The sequence below is a fragment of the Sus scrofa genome, chromosome 14, assembly GCF_054392235.1.
Source record: "Sus scrofa isolate SSC_HxYL_T2T_F1_AM1 chromosome 14, Sscrofa_HxYL_maternal_Yorkshire_Landrace_v2.0, whole genome shotgun sequence".
Classification (NCBI taxonomy): domain Eukaryota; kingdom Metazoa; phylum Chordata; class Mammalia; order Artiodactyla; family Suidae; genus Sus; species Sus scrofa.
In genome coordinates this window covers 29,026,994-29,043,517 of record NC_139396.1, presented here as the reverse complement: position 1 = coordinate 29,043,517, position 16,524 = coordinate 29,026,994, and the positions used below count along the sequence as shown (strand labels likewise).

At 48.6% G+C, this 16,524-nt stretch overlaps 1 protein-coding gene across 1 annotated transcript; it reads left to right on the top strand.

The window, feature by feature from the left end:
- Positions 1–3,974: 3,974 nt before the first annotated feature.
- Positions 3,975–8,380, top strand: NKX2-6 (NK2 homeobox 6). Its single transcript, XM_003483390.4, has 2 exons — positions 3,975–4,251; positions 7,752–8,380. The coding sequence occupies exons 1-2, from the start codon at positions 3,975–3,977 to the stop codon at positions 8,378–8,380; spliced, it is 906 nt and encodes a 301-aa protein (XP_003483438.4).
- Positions 8,381–16,524: the final 8,144 nt, after the last annotated feature.

Sequence of the window (16,524 nt, the reverse complement as noted above, 5' to 3'; positions counted from 1 at the left end):
AATAGAAAGGATAAAGGTGTGTGGCCACTTCTTTTTGCATAATTTTGACTTTTAGAATTATGTTATGTTTCACATACTCAAAAAATAAACAAGCTATTGTTATATTTTTAAATGAGTCCCAGCAAAAGAAACCATGGCGAAGCAGAAGTGTCACCAAAAGAGTGGCCAAACTCCACTGGACCAGGGGATCTCAGGGACCATCACTGGCAGAGCAAGGCATATTCCTTTACCCAACAAGGTCCTGGGGATACAGCTGTGACAACAGACCCAGAGCCCTAGTCCAGTCTAATGCAGATATTTAGACCTTAGGGACAGGTGATTTTCTGCAAGCCCAAGGGCCCAAGTGCCAGACTTTGCTGGGAGTCGCCTGTCCTGTATCGAATCTTAAAAAAGGAATAATTTTGAGAAAGTCTGAAATAGAAGGAGAAAAGAACTCATTAACGGCGGGTGGGAAGAGGTTGAACACATATTGTGCACAAATTCCGTATGCACGCAGCAGGTATCACACTGCACGGGACTGATTTCTGTCTTCCCTCTAAGATTGGGATAAAATAAAAGGACTGACACCCCTCATTTATTCAGTTTGTTCAGACCTTGAGCGGAAGCAGCCCATGGTAGGCGCTCAAACCACGTTTGTGGACCTAGTATTTTTTGAACGTTTTATTGTGTAAGCCGAGTAGAGTGAGGCAGCTTCGCTCGGCTCACGCCCCTGGGACAGCCCGCTCCATCTAACGAGACGTGACGAATTCTCCACTCAAGCGCAAGGCACACAAACACATACCTTGGGCACCCCCTTAACCTGGTTGCACCGATCCAACCTGAGAGCCCCCAGGACTCCAGGTTACTCCCGGGGGCTCTTGGGCCTAACTGCACCCTTCCGCTCCCCGAAGCCCGAGCTCCTGCAAGCGGCCGGGTGCTTGAGCTGTCCCTAACCCGGCTGCAATCCTTTGACACTGAAGATCCGCGCCATCGGTTCGATTCTCCGACGCGCACAGTGCTCCCAGGCGCTGGAAGGGGAGAAACGGAGGAGAAGCAGAAGCCCGGCCTTTAGCCGAGAAGTCTCCGCGCCCGGGGGTCCTGAGCCACAGGCAGTGACTCCCGCAGCGCAACACCGCGGGGAGCAGAGCGCACCGGGACCCCAGACCCCAGCGCGGAGGTGCAGCTTCCGAGCCGGTTGCTCAGCGCGGCGGGAAGCTAGCCTCGTCCACCTCCGCGGTGGGCGAGCCAGATGAGGGTCCCGCTCTCCAAGTTTGTCCCTGGGAGCCTGAGTCCTTTTAGGTAACGAAGATTCCAGTTTGCAGCGCTTGTGGAGGGTTAGGAATCCTTGCCACGTTCAAAATCTCATTTGATGTTCTCTGTAAACTAGGAAAGAAAGGCTAACCCGGCGACCCGAGAGCAGGATTTGAACTCGGAGCTGCTAATGTCAATTTCTCCCAAGTTGTCCTTCCTTCTATGACTTCCTAAAGCGCGACAGTTCGCCGGGAAAATTCCAGCCTAGAATAACGCTCTGGAGGTTTGTGGTTTAAAGTTTGTAATCGGTGTGTCACCCCTACCCCTCAGCCATACCTTTATAAAGTCGAAGACTGAACAGACCCCTGGAGCAGAGGGGGTGGAGTGTCTACACCGCGGGCGCTGAACAGAAACGTTCTAAATTGGCCCACTTTCCGGCGCCCGGGATGGTTGTTGTAAATACAACAGCTTGCACCTCTGGGAAGGGAAAGGCAGATACCATAATACATTTTTTCTAGGAAATCGTAGGATATGTTTTAGAAACATTAAAATATTTCATTCATATTTATTCTATTTATATATATTTGTTTAAAAATATATATTTATGTTTATTCTACCTACTTATCCTGAGGAAAAATCCAAAATGTTGCCCAAGATGAAGGCACAAAGATATTCTCTGAAGCTTTCATTACAGCCACAGAAAAAAATTTTTCCCACTAATCTAAAAGTATAAGCAGCCTATTATGGTTTACCCATAACATGGACTATTATATTATCATTTAAAAACATACCTGTAAAACTCTTTAATGAAACCAGACATGCTTATGTTGTAAAGTTAAACAAGTTCACATATATCTTATGAACTCATCCATGAAAAAATATGTAAAGACATGAGCTAAAATATCATCTCTGAATGGATCTTGTTTACTTTTCAACTGTTCCTTATTTTTCTCCAAAATATGCATGACTTTTATAATTTAAGAAAGCAAAGTTTAAATAAATTCAAGGGTCATTGAAAGATTTTGATGTCTCTGAGGACAAGCAATGTCTCTTTCAGGGGAAGGGATGGGGGGGGTTCTCTTTTGGCGGAAACTGGAGTTCCAGCACAGTCTGCCATTGACAAGCTGGGGCCACCCCCAGAGTTAACCTTTCTGATTGTTACTTATTACTGAAAAAAAAAAAGAAAAGAAAAGGAAAGAAAAAGAGAAAGGAAACTGGAAACACTTAGCTATATCTTTGAGGTAAATATTAAATGCTGTGATATATAAGAAAATCTTTTTTGGCTAAACCATCAAATTTACCGAGAATGTGCATGAATTTTTAATTCAATTCTTGCAAAAGCAAGAAATTTTGTGCCCACCAGACTGGGGAGATGTGTACTTTATCTGAATTTCAGGAAAGAATAATGTCGAATTAGATCTTATAATATCGAATTATCCTAAGAAGGTTTATTTAAGAAAAAAATCATCTGAAATTCCAAAAAGAACTCTAGTGAGATCTCGTTTTGATTAAAAAAAATTTTTTAAACTTTTTACATTCGGTGCTGTAGTAACTGCTGACCCCAATCATGTTTGACTGAACCACTTAGCCTGAGTAGCAACCATCGCTGATGGTTTCATGCACATTATCTCATTTAATTCTCACAATCATCCTATGATGGGTGTATTCTTATCTCCATTTTTTAAATTAAGCCTAAGACTGGAAGCAAATACTTTGCCCAAAGTGCGCAGTAGCGATGTGTCAGGGGACCGGGATGGGGGGATGGGGGGGGTGGGGGGTAGACCTTTTGATTCCACCTGCAAGTCCATGACCAGGGTACATACACTGCCTCCCTACACGCGGTGCCGGCTGAGTCCAAGGTAGCATTTTTGAAGATCTGATGCTGGTCAAAAACTTCCCTCCCCTTAGTGGGGTGCCGCTTTCATACACACAAGCAAGCACGCTCAAGACAATCAACCTCTGAGGATAAAGGGGAAGAAAAGAAAGAACTTGTAATCGTGAAAGGCAAGGTGAGTTCCTGTCTGGCACGTACACCCCGGCGGTTCCATCTCCCCGCCCGCTCGCAGAGAGCCGGTACCGAAGCTGGAGCTCCCAGAGGACAAGCCCTATGCCCTTTCTTCGCTCGGGGTTGAGTTGCTCCTTCTGGGAAGTGGCGGATCCCGGCTCTCCGGACTCCACCTCAGACTGGGCTGCAGAGTGTTAAGGCCCAATATTCCGCGGTCCAACCTCTGCGCCCAGACAGAACTCCCAGCCGCGGGATCAACCCTCTTGGCTTGCAGAGCAAGGGTTCCTTCCGCATCCCCGCACATCCTCTAGGAGAGTCCAGGGGGACCCAGAGTTGATCTCGAAAGCTCCGGTTTGTACCATATTCACCAAGTTACGTGCCGCGCACTCTCTCCACCGTGCTCCTTGCTTGTTAAGTACCCAAATCTTCCTGATGGTTGGTTGCTAGGGATTGAAGAGGAATTAGAAGGGTGTGAGAAGAAAGCGCTGGGGGTAGAGGGCAGGGGGTGGGGGCGGGAGATGCTTAGCACGTGGTTTCTGCGGAAACCAATAGGGGTCCGCAGTCTGGTCACTGCGCTCTGGTCCCCTGGCAGGCAGGGATGGCCCAGAGGAAGGCTCAGTCCGAGACGCTGGACGTCTGCCTTGGGTCTGAGGTGTCTGCAGCGACAAAGTGGAAAGCTCGCAGCGCTGCGCTCTACGGGGACCCGGGACGCCCCAGCTCCGCCGCCTTTGCCTCCATGATGCTTCTGAACCCTGTCACCTCCACTCCCTTTTCGGTCAACGACATCCTGAGGCTGGAGAGTGAGCAAATCGGTCCCGAGGTCTTGCAATTCCGAGGGCCACGGAGGAGCGGGGGAAACTCTCAGTATCTGCGACGGATTCCAGAACAGCGAGAGTCGGAGGTTTCCTGCACGGGTAGCTTCGGCGACAGCGACAGAAGGCAGAACGGGGCGGAGCCTCCTGGAGGTCCCTGTGAGACTCTCACAGAGATGGACGCTGAGCCGGTGGGCGAGCCACGTAAGTACACGCACAGATCTTGGCTCCTAGGGGAGACGAAGGGGTGGGGCTGGATCACTAACAACTGGTGCGAGTAAAGTTGGGGGACACACACCTTCTGGTCTTCCTGGCTCCGAGGGCCTCGCCCCATTTTCCTTCACTTGCAAAGGCCAACATACAGGACTCTGCGCCGCCTCCACCCCTCCTCCAGACACGCTACCGAAAATGAGGTCCTGAATTTTGGGCCTCTCTGTTTCCACAGCCTGTCCTTTGACTCACACCAACACATCACAGCACACACAGCCTCAGTTCCCAGCAACACCAGCTTCTCTTTCTTACAGCAAAACGCTCTACAGCATCTTAGCTGGGCTCCTTCACCACCAGCTTTTCCCGGCATCTCCGCATCTCTCTACCCTAAACCGTCGGCCCAAGTGTGGCGATCAGAGCAGCGGGGCGCCTTGGGAATGGAAACTGGGGTCAATCTCAGCCCCATTTTTTCTTGGGGCTTGCCCAGTGGCCTGGCCAGCCTAGGCATTCTTCTGCCCGGATTTTTGGTCTCAAAAATGAGAAAGGTGGAGTTCCCATTGTGGCACAGCAGAAACGAATCCGACTAGGAACCATGAGGTTGCTGTTCCATCCCTGGCCTCCCTCAGTGGGTTAAGGATCTGACGTTGGCGTTGGCGTTAGCTTCGGTGTAGGTCACAGACACGGCTCAGATCCTGCATTGCTCTGGTTGTGACCTACTTCCAGACACCTTGAGTGTGGCCCTAAAAAAAAAAAAAAAAAAAAAAAAAAAAAAGGAGAGAGAGAAAAAGAGGTGATGTCTGGACAGCTCTGTAGGCCCTGGTGATGGGTTCCTGGTGTCTGGGAGCATGGCAAGGGTAGCTGGGGTTTTGGCTGCTCTGGGAGACCACTCCTATGGACTCTGAGCTCCCAGTCACTCTCTGAAGGTGAAACCTCATGTGATATAGTCCCTGCACCTGCCTCCAGCAGCAGGAAGGAAACAGGCAGATAATGAGGGCTGGTTCTTGGGACCCAGGAAGCTTAGACAGGAGAGACTCGATATTCCTATTCTCTCGCCAAACCTCTGTGCCTCTGTAGGCAGCCTCCATGTGGGTCTGGGGGCTCCAGAGAGGCACCTCACCAGTCTGGAGTCCTCTCCCAGGCTGTGCCACCACCCCTCCATTTGAGTCTCAAACTGACTACATGAAGAAAATAAAGATGCTAGTTCTGAGTTATCTGCTTGCAGGCTGTTTATTCACTGACTGCAGGAGCCTGGAGAACATTAAACTCTGCTGTGTTCACAGAGAAACCTGTGAATTTTCCAAACACTAAACTCCCTCAGCGCTGCTCAGCTAACTCGCTGTCCACTTTGGCTTTGCTGAGAAAGGGTCATGCTCCTCTGACCACTGCCGTCACCTGGAAGCCGATGGCACCCACCACTCTGGGCAGCATGTCTGATGGGGCAGCGTGTCTTATGAGGCTGCGTTGGACTCTGAGAAGGGGACTGCTCCCAGCTCCAGGACAAGACCAGGGCTATAGCAGCCACTGATAGCGTGGGGAAGGGACCTTCCTGGGGGACTCTGCACACCTCCACCCCCCAGCAGACTCTCCTTACTTTCAGGGCAGGGCCAGAGGGGGCTCTAGACTATGACAAGGAGGGTGTGAGATGCCCCAAAGCCCCTGGGTCTGCATGGTCAGTGCCTCCCAAATGGGCTCCTGCTTGTTCCACGGAGTTGCTGAAGGCCAGCTCTTACTTCTCCACTTGCTAAGAAAACAAACTCTCCCAATATTTTTCCTCTTTGCTCAGAGAGATGTCCTCGGTTTGTCTGAATACAGGCTTCTCCGAAGGAAGGTTTTATTTTCTCAAATGTAAATATCAAACAGTCCTAACCCTACCCCACCCCCGCCAAGGGAGATTGTGCCAGCAGGGCTGTGGATTTGGAGTTGGGTTCTAAGCAGCACCTGCTCTACTTAGGCGTGTCCTGCTCTGCCTCTCCCCTGCCCCCTCGGGCTTGTATCCCTCCACGTTCCAGGTTTTCTCCCGGCATGAGTTTCCATGAAAACTCATCGTCCTTCCTACCTTCCCTGGATTAAAAACAGAGCTTTGCCAAGACTGGAGCAATGAGGGAAAGGAAAGGTTGCACCGAGGTGGGCTCGGAGCACAGCTGCCCTGGGGTGGTCTTCCAGGGCACTGCCCCACCCAAAGAGGAAATCAGGGAGAAGACTATGCCATCTGCTGGCCAGGGAGACCCCAAAGGAGAAAAAGGCCCTTTTTTATAAAGCCAAATGTGGATCTCAACTTTATTCTTCCCGCAGAAGAGAACCTCAGTTTCCAAGTCTAAGAGTGAGGAGCCAGACAATGTTTTGTTTTCTCTTATTTTGTTAATTTGAATTATAGAGCATCATGTCCAAGAAAGCTGGGATAGGTCCCTGGTGCCTGTGGAGCACTTGATGACCACATAGACAAGGGTACTGGAGCCCCCCACTCCATCTTGGACTTACAGCCAGATAATGCAGGAAGCATGCCTGGGAGTTCCCATCGTGGTGCAGTGGAAATGAATCTGACTAGGAACCATGAGGTTGCAGGTTCGATCCTTGGCATCGCTCAGTGGGTTAAGTATCCAGCCATGAGCTGTGGTGTAGGTCGCAGACACAGCTCAGATCTGGCGTTGCTCTGGCTGTGGCGTAGGCCAGCAGCAACAGCTCTGATTAGACCCCTAGACTGGAAACCTCCATATGCCTCGGGTGTGGCCCTAAAAAGACAAAAAAAAAAAAAAAAAAAAAGAGAGAGAGAGAGAGAGAGAGAGAAAGAAAAAGAAAGATACGCTCCTGACCATTACGGATAACCAGGCAGACAGGAGACTCTTAGCAAGCATGCCACTGAGTTTTGCTCCTCTCTCTCTCTCTCCATCAAGAACAATCCAAAGTCAGTCTCTATCTAACAGGCTCGCTGCAAAAATTTCCCAAACTCGTTCACACTTTAGAAGAGGAATCATAGTGAACAGCCCAGATACAGGCATTCTAAAGAAGAAAAATGAAGCTTAGACTGTTTTAAAATTTTAAAAATTTTTCCTGAAGTATGGTTGATTTCCCAGTGTTGTGTTGATTTCTCTGTACAGCAAAGTGACTCAGTTATACACATATAAAGATTCTTTTTAATTTTTTCAATTATGGTTTATCCCAGGATATTGATCATAGTTCCCTGTGCTACACAGTAGGACCTTGTTGTTTATTGAAGCTTAGACTCTTGATCAAGAGTCTACCCCTGGGGAAATGGCTGTACACTGGGAGCCATGGAGAGCTGCAATCTGCATTATGTCTCAATGTCTCAGCAGGTTCAAAATCGACAGAGCTTGGGGGGAAGGAATATTCAGACTGCCTGAGACAGGGAGAGGGGTCAGCAGAAGGGAGAGACGTGGTAGCGAAGTGAAGGCTACCAGGGGAGAAGTGTGTCCCCTGAAAACTGCGTTAAGTGAGGCTTCGGCTGGCGCTGATGTTGTTCCTTCCTGTGCATTTAGAGCCTGGCCTCAGCGCAGCCTCGCCGCCCGGCGGAACCCTGGTGCCGGAGCGCAGCGTGGGCGACAGCGGCAGCGGCAGCGGCGCGGGCAGGGACCTCTCAGGGCATCCCAAGCCGCGGCCCCGGCGAAAGCCGCGCGTGCTCTTCTCTCAGGCGCAGGTACTGGCGCTGGAGCGGCGCTTCAAGCAGCAGCGGTACCTGTCGGCGCCCGAGCGGGAGCACCTGGCCAGCGCGCTGCAGCTCACGTCCACGCAGGTCAAGATCTGGTTCCAGAACCGGCGCTACAAGTGCAAGAGACAGCGCCAGGACAAGTCCCTGGAAATGGCCGGCCACCCCCTAGCGCCGCGCCGGGTCGCGGTGCCCGTGCTGGTGCGGGATGGCAAGCCTTGCCTGGGTCCGGCTGCGCCTGCCTTCCCAGGCCCCTACCGTGCGGCCGCGGCGCCCTATTCCTGTTACGGCGGCTACGCTGGAGCTTCTTACAGCGCTGGCTACGGTGGTAGCTACACGGGCGCGTCTTGCAGCCCCGCGCCCCCAGCACCCCAGACCGGCGCGGGCTTCTGCGCTGGTGGGCCGAGCGCCAACCTGCAGGGTCACCTGCCCGGCACGCTGCAAGGTGTTAGGGCCTGGTGAGACATCTTGGCTCGGATAGACCACCCTGGTCTAATGCCCCTTCCTCACCTTTGCGCCAGCAGATCACGACAGGGATGAGGGGCCGCCGCCGTGGATGGAAAAGGCGACCTGATGGCACATCTCTCCCAAGCGATCCCTGGACCGCGAATTGCTCCCGATGATCCATCCAGCTGAAAGATCTGGGGGAGTTTTTCTCCCAAAAGACCTAACGCCGGGCCTTGGCCAGCCGCCCGCGAAGCAGCACCGCGCGGGAGGGAAGCCAAATAGAGAGTGGCTGGCAGTTTCAGGTGTTACAGCAGTGCTGAGGCAGGTGACTTCTGGGGGCTCAAACCCAGGCGCTGAAAGGCTCTTTAATTTGTGCGCTGCAGCCCTGGGGCCTGGGGATGGTGGTGACAGGGGGACTCTAGAGGGCCTTGAATCCCCAGTTCAAGGCATTAGGTGTGGGAAGAAGGAGAAAAAGAGAGACGCAGGGGAAGGGGGATGAAGAGCCTGGAAGAGGAGGACCCGGGAGATCAGAAAGGCTGTCCTGGTACCTGTGGTGTAACCTCCGCCCAGCCCCTCACCCTGCAGGGCTGTGCTCTCTGGGACTCAGTCTTAATCCAGTGGTGCCCTTTTTTTCTGAGGCCACAATTACTCTCAGAAGGACTCCACCACGTTCTAGTTCTCCCCTCACTGAAAGTGCATATTATCTCTTGTATACAGCTCAGCATCTTAAGTAGACTAAATACACTTGTGTGTGTTTGCCTAGTGTGTAGGCCATTAAAATCTCTTCGCCTCGCCATTACCTCTAAATTTCAAATTAAACTAAAACAATGAAATCCAGAAGTTCTGAGTCTTCAGTACATACAGGATTCCCCAGGGAGACAAAACTGGGATCCAGCTCTGCGGATGTTACCCGATTTCTTCTCTCATCACCCCCTCCCACCCTGTCCCTATAGGTTTTCTTTCAGAAGATAGTAGGTTTCTAATGGGGGAATCAAGGAAGGGGTCTCCACTTGTCCACAAGTCCTAACACGATGGGTGGGAAGCCGGAACTTTAGAGGAAATTAAAACTTCCCATATGCAAATATATCCGAAGAAAAAATAAACTGAAGACTGAAAATTAACTCACTTTATTAATGGGAATATGGAATCTAATAAGAAAGTTGTCTTTGGCAGGTACTAGCAGGAAAATCAGGCTCTGTTCTTTTTTCTTGGATATCATTTTTGAGACAATGAAGAACTCTGCTTCTTTATCCCCTGGACCATCACTTTGTCAAAAGTTAAATTCTATTATTTAATAAATTCTAATGTTTAATTAAATTGTATTGGCCCTGCATGTTCTCATTGCTGAATCTGCCATGGTTGTTTTCTGTGAATGTGGGAAACAGGAACTGTTTGGTCCTATGTAAACTCCGCCTAACTATTGACAGCTTATCTCTTAAATGTTATGTTTACATTAAAAACAGGGCAATTATTCACAGTTTTTCCTTACTATCATTTCATCACATTTTCTCTCCTTTTTGTTTTCATCTCTTTTCTCTTTTATTTCTCCATTTTAAAAAAACCTGTTAATAAAATTGTATTTAGGAGATCTTTTTTGATGCAGCTGATTAAGGATCCCGTCGCTTGGGTCACTGTGGTGGTACAGGTTCAATCCCTGGCCTGGGAATTTCCACATGCAGTGGAGGAGGCCAAAAAAAAAAGAGTGTATTTAGAAACACCCTGCCGTATCTTTCAATTATAGCTAGTGTTATATTCTGGGGATTAAAAAGTACAGTATGTATTTATTTATTTAAATTGGGAAATCTTAATAAATACCCCTTAGTTAATTAAGACATAAAAAAATAGAGATTAGAGTTAAAATTTCCATCACAGAAAACTGTCATACAGTATTATTCTTCTTTCACTTTGGGGGGGGAGGAGTATTCCTTACAATTATTTGTGGACACTAACCTCATGACAGTTGAGTTTAAGCTCAAGGCTGCCACTGAGTAACCATCTGTATGGCCCTCAGTTGTTCGGTGAGTTGTAGTCAATTTTCCCAAGGTCAGATTCTAAAAGATTATATGTTAGTTTTTAAAAATCCTTTGAGTAAAGTCCTTACCTGGGAATGCAGGTCATCATCATATGATACTAGCAAAATACTTGGTGCAACACAGGAAATTAATAAATGCCTTCCCTCACCCACCCTCTTGCAACCCAAGGACATGTCTTGTTCTGAAGAGGCCTTGCCTCCCGTGCTCCCCCCACACTTTGTGCCTCATGGGAAAGCCCCAGAGGAAGGGCAAAGGCTGTGGACAAGGCTCTGTGTGAAGGGGACAGAGGCTTAGTTCAACCATCAGTAACTCAGTCATCAGTGAACATGGGACATAAAAGAAAATGAGATTGGCATGCCGCCTGTAAGGAATTTATTATCTAATTGGATACCAGAGACCAGCATGAGAAAGGTGTCTAAAAATACAAGGTGGTATACGTTGCATGGCAAGTCGGACAGCCAATAAACTCTCTGGAAAGAAAGAAAATCCTATGTGAGCTGAGATGCTTAGAGAAGGTGCTTAGAGGAGGTGGATTAAGCCTGTTGATTAGGGTGAGAATGACCCCATTTATTGAGAGAGGTTCAGGGAATAGTCTAGGACTTAGAGATGGAGAAAAGCAAATGGGCACAGGCCAAAGCTAGAGTCATCTTTTCTAGAAGTTTGAGATAGCGTTTAAGGCAAGTCTCTGGGACTTTGTAAACTGCAGAGAGTTATCTGAAGCAGTGCAGGAGGCTGGAGGGAGTGTTGCTTTCACATACACCCAAGACGCTTCATTGACCCGTGCCATTTTCTGTTTTGCTGGCCAGATGGCGGTGGCATCTGTATGTGCTGGTCTAAACAAAACAAAATCAATAGCAAAACCTCGTCTGTGTGCAACCCGTGGCTTTTTCTTTGGATGAGAGCCTGGAAGTTTGAGACTCACCAGACACCAAAGAGATTTCTTCCCTAAAGGAAAGGAGAGCCAAGGAAAACTCTCTTCTCCCCTCTCCCCACTTTAAGTGATCCTGTCAGGATCACTTTAAAACACATCCCTCTCCCAGCTCACCCAGCCCGCCCCCAGCTGCCCATCTTCCGTCCTGTAATCTCTCCTGTGCACTGAAAGCTGCCCCCTTTTGTGTGTCTTACTGAGCACAGCTTATCCGAGGCAGGGCTTTCACCAGGGAGCCCCTCGGTAAGCAATCAGCCTCTTATCTGCATCATTCAGTCCCATCACTCCAGTCACCTCTTAATGTTCACAAGTTCCCCAAATGGGAAGTAATTGACCTCTAAACAAAACAAAAAAAAGCTCTCAGAGAGATAGCAGGGGTTTCTTTCTTGACTGTCCCAAGGCTAGGGTCTCACCTAGGCCAGGTGGATAAGTCAATAAAAATGCAGACTTCCTGGCTCCCTCTCCTTCCTCCCCCCACACTACCACCCCCACCCTCCCTGCCCCTTCCAGCCCACTTCCTCTGATACTATCTGCAAATCAGATGGAGCACAAGTCGAAGCCCAGAGCGCAGGGTTGTCAGAGATTTCTGATTTTTTTCTCTTTTTTTGTATTTTTGTCAGCATGAAGCTAACACCTTGAGGGGACATATTTAAATCTTTAAAAATTCCATTCAAAAAATGCTTACAACCCTCAAAGTTTATGCCAGCTTATCATTGTATCAACCCACTAACTTGCCTTTTTTTTTTTTCTTTTGCACAAAACCAGGGAACTCCCAGTCATAAAATTTGCACCCCGACCCTCTCCCCCCCAACCATGCCAGAAAGAGGCCTCCTCAGGGACATGGAAGGTGGTGGAGGACCAGAGTTAGGAGTTGATGGACTTCATGCTACCCCAGTTCAACCAGTGATACACCATGTGACCTTAAGCAAGTCTTGTAACCTCTCTGGGCTTCAGCATCTTTATTTATAAAGGTGGATTTCTAATCTAATTTTGATTAGATTATTCTGTTTGAGATGGCTCTCTGATTTCAGATGCCTTTATTAATTTTTTAAATTGTAGGTTAGATCATATATCACAATGCGTTTGAAGCCTACATCAAACACATCATGCCTAAGTTAAAGAATAATTGTAAAGTGAACACAGAGGTAACCCCTTCTCAAGGTAAGAAACAGGGGTACTGGCTCCCCGGCAGACCTTCTCCTGACATCCCTCCAAGAATGCAAAGCCCTTCTCTCCTTCCTTCCTGGAAGGAGATTCCGGCTATTCTGCTTTTGATGATAATAATTGACACGCTTCCCCTTATGAATTTACCCATGTGGACACAACCCTCAACAATATGGTTTAATGTTGCCTGATTGTAGATGTTACATAAACAGTATTATAGGGCTCATACGTATTCTCCAGTGACTTGTTTCTTTTTTTTCAACTTGATGTTTATGAGATTTATCCATGCAGTTGGATGGAGCTTAAGTTGGCTCATTCACATTGCTACATCGCATCCCATTGAACCCATGTACCTCAATGTATGTATTTACTGAAAATGCAGGTAGTTTCCAGCTAGGCCCTAGAAGACAGAATGCTGCTAGTGGTACCTTTTCTCATAGGTATGGCTGCCGTGTTCTCTAGCGGGAGTTTGTCCTAGCTTCTAGGAATTGTTAGGCCTTGCAGAGCAAAGCTCCATCCTCTGACATATTTCTTTTGTGTGTGGGGGTCTTTTTAGGGCCAAACCTATGGCGTGTGGAAGTTCCCAGGCTAGGGGGTAGAATCCGAGCCATTGCCCACAGCCTACACCACGGCCATGGCACCGCCAGATCCGGGCCGCATGACCTACATCACAGCTCACAGCAACACCGGATCCTTAACCCACTGAGCAAGGCCAGGGATCGAACCCGCATCCTCATGGATACTAGTCAGGTTCTTAACCCGCTGAGCCACAACAGGAACTCCCCTCAGACAGATTTCTATTTATATAACAACAGCCTTCTCCCTTTTGTACCATTTCATTGCGTCCTCACTACCTCCCTCTGAGGCACAGCATGTCACTGTTCCCATTTGCAGGGGAAGAGTCTGAGGCCAGAAAGGTGACAGCATGTTGTAAGCTAGTGACGGAATTGGGACTAGATCCCAGACCCTCTGTAGCCTGGTCATGAGTTAGTTTCACTGAAGACACAGGAGGGAGTTCAAGTCCTTACACATAACCACTCAGTGGTCCTAACCCGTGACCACTGAGTGACACTGTTTATTTCTGGAGGGGGAGAATTGCAGAAGCAGGGAGGGAGCCTTTTGGAAAGTGTTAAGAGGGGATAAATAGGAAGCAGGCTGCCCGAGAGAGCGGGAGGTGGACAGAAGAGCTGTAACTGCATTTTCGGGCACTTGTGAGCAAACAGCATATGTCAATTCACTGGCTTTGGCACCCCCTTCCCCACTTTTGTCTACATTTTCCTCCAGCTCTGTACCTCCAGACAAGCTGATTCGTGCTTCCAGTGGCCAGCTCATGGCAGTGGAGGGAATTCAGGGAGGAGCTGTTTCCTCTCAGTTCCACCCCCAACCCTGGGGGATCCAGCTTCGTGGGGAGTCCCTCTGCCATTCTCCTGGCTCTCTATTTAGACTCAGACAGGTCCTCCCACCCTCAGCCCCAGAGAAGGATGTGGTCTTACTGACACAGTCCAGATTCCACCGCAAGGAAAGCAGATAGGCCAGCAGCCCGGCCACAGACCTCAGAGAGCTTCTGCCTTAGTCCCTATGGGGCTGTCCTTATAAGCTGGTCTCAGTCAAACCTGCTTCCTTCCCATCTGAGCTTCGGTGGCCCCCGCTTCCTCCTGTCACCAGCCCAGCTTAATTGCCTGAAGCCCTGGGGCCCAGGAAATTGGAATCTGAAGTTAGGACTTCAGTGGAGGAAAGATGAACCTTTCTTTTGAAGGCCCTGGTTTCCTGTCCTCTGGACACTTTGGTGCCTCCCTTGGAAGTTCCCTATGGGCCAGGGACCTGCCCCTAGAGCAGCCTGGACCTCCCCATCATAATGCATTTACTCTCTGTGTCTGCTGTCCCCTCTGAACAATCAGCCTCATGTCTGCCTCCAACCCCACACCCTGTGCCTGTGATGGAGAAGGGGCTCAGTACTGTTTGTTGATTGACCAAATGAGTGAATGGTTGCTGTCTGGCTTCCTTTCATGGCCCACAAAGTCTCTTGGGCTCTGATCTGGCTCCCTGGTAGTTAGACCCACTGGAAGAAAGTCCTCCTATGTGTGGATGAAGATCTGACTCCTGGCAGGGGTTAACTGAGCCCTGACACCAGGGGCCCTAAGAACTTCTGTCAGCCAGCGGTTATGCCCACGGTGACAAGAATTCCTGCTTTCTTCTTCTAGCTATTCTCCTGTGGGTTGATTTACTTGTCTTTCATTTTGAAAGTTTTATTGAAGGATAGTAGACTTACAATGTTGTGATAATTTCTGCTGTACAACAAAGCGATTCAGTTATACGTGTACATACATTCATTCTTTTTCAGATTCCTTCCCATATAGCTTATCATAGAATATTGCATAGAGTTACCTGTGCTAGATCAATTTAACTTAATTAGCAAGTATTAAGAAAGATTAGGTTGAACGTTGTGGGAGAACATTAAGACCGGTATTATTTTAAAAAATATATACAAGATGAGAGGAACTCAAGGATGCAAAACACAGAGTCCTCATCTTTAAGATTATAAAACTGTGGGGAAGGCAAATACCTATACAGCCAAATATGCTACAGAGAAAACTAGAAATGGTGTGATATAAACATATAAATCCTTCGGTTAATTGAACATGCTGTAGAGACTTCCAGCTGTCATCTAACATCTGTTTTCCCCTTTCTTCTTTAGTTATAGAATCCCAGAATTTCAGTTAAGCACACAACCTTCCAGCTAAAGATTATATTTCTCAGAGTCCTTTGCAGCTAGGAGTGGCCAGGTAACTAAGTTATGATATGATGTGTGCAACTTCTAGGACATAATCTTACATGGGAGAGACTCCTTCCCTCCACTTCCTTTCTTTCCTGCTCCTGGCTGAAATACAGACGACACGGTGGGAGCGGTAGCAGGTATCTTAAATTATGACAGAGCAGTAAATGGAAGAAAGCTAGGTCTAATCGGCGCTGTAGCAGCCAGCCTACGCCAGAGCCATAGCAAGGCAGGATCCGAGCCACATCTGCGACCTGCACCACAGCTCATGGCAAAGCCAGATTCTTAACCCACTGAGTGAGGCCAGGGATCAAACCCAAAACCTCATGGTTCCTAGTCGGATTTGTTAATCACTGAGCCACAGTGGGAACTCCTGAAACCACCTTCTTAAATTGGATCTGCTTACACCCCATCTATTGTATGAGAGAAAAATCAGCATTTGTCTCATTTATGCCACTGTTATTTTGACCTGTGTTGTAGCAGCTGAATCACTCATAGAGGACAGAAGAAGGTAATCAGAAGACTGCCTGAAACAAGGATAGTAAATATTTGGAGGAGAAATAAATCAAGCCAATGTAATCCGGGAAGGGACCATCAAAGAGAAGGAGCTTGAGACAAGCCCCTTAGAAGGATGGATACACTTGGATGGGGGGAGGGAATCTGCAAGGAAGGATTTAGAGAGGAATATGGAGCCAAAGTTCATGGGATCCAAGGACTCTGTACAATGGCACTGAAGGCAGCAGTCTAGACGTGTCCCCGGTCATGGTGTTCGACTCTGCCCTTGCCGCAAGCCCCACTGTGACATTGACCCTGCTGGCTTAACTACCATTTCTATGCAAGAAACTCCTAAACTACAGCTCCAGCTCCAACCTCTATCCTGAATTCCAGATCCAAATTGCCCAGAACTTCTTGGATGTCTCCATTTGAATGTTTCCCAGACACCTCAATCTAAAACCCAACCCAGGGAGTTCCCCTTGTGGCTCAGCGGTAACTAACCTGACTATTATCCATGAGGATGTGGGTTCGGTCCCTGGCTTCGCTCAGTGGGTTAAGGATCCGGCATTGCCATGAGCCATGGTGTAGGTTGAAGACGCAGCTTGGATCTGGCGTTGCTGTGGCTGTGGCATAGGCCAGTAGCTGCAGCTCTGCTTCAACCCCTAGCCTGGGAACCTCCACATGCCACAGGTGCAGCTCTAAAAAGACTAAAATAAAATGAAATAAAATAAAATAAACAAAACAAAACTGATCCCACCTCTCTCCA

What these genes read in the sequence shown, in the direction of transcription:
- NKX2-6 (XM_003483390.4), top strand. Translation starts at nt 3,975, where the DNA reads ATGCTTCTGAACCCTGTCACCTCCACTCCCTTTTCGGTCAACGACATC. An exon ending in TGAGCCGGTGGGCGAGCCAC is followed by an intron (nt 4,252 to 7,751) that starts GTAAGTACACGC and finishes CTGTGCATTTAG; the next exon opens with AGCCTGGCCTCAGCGCAGCC.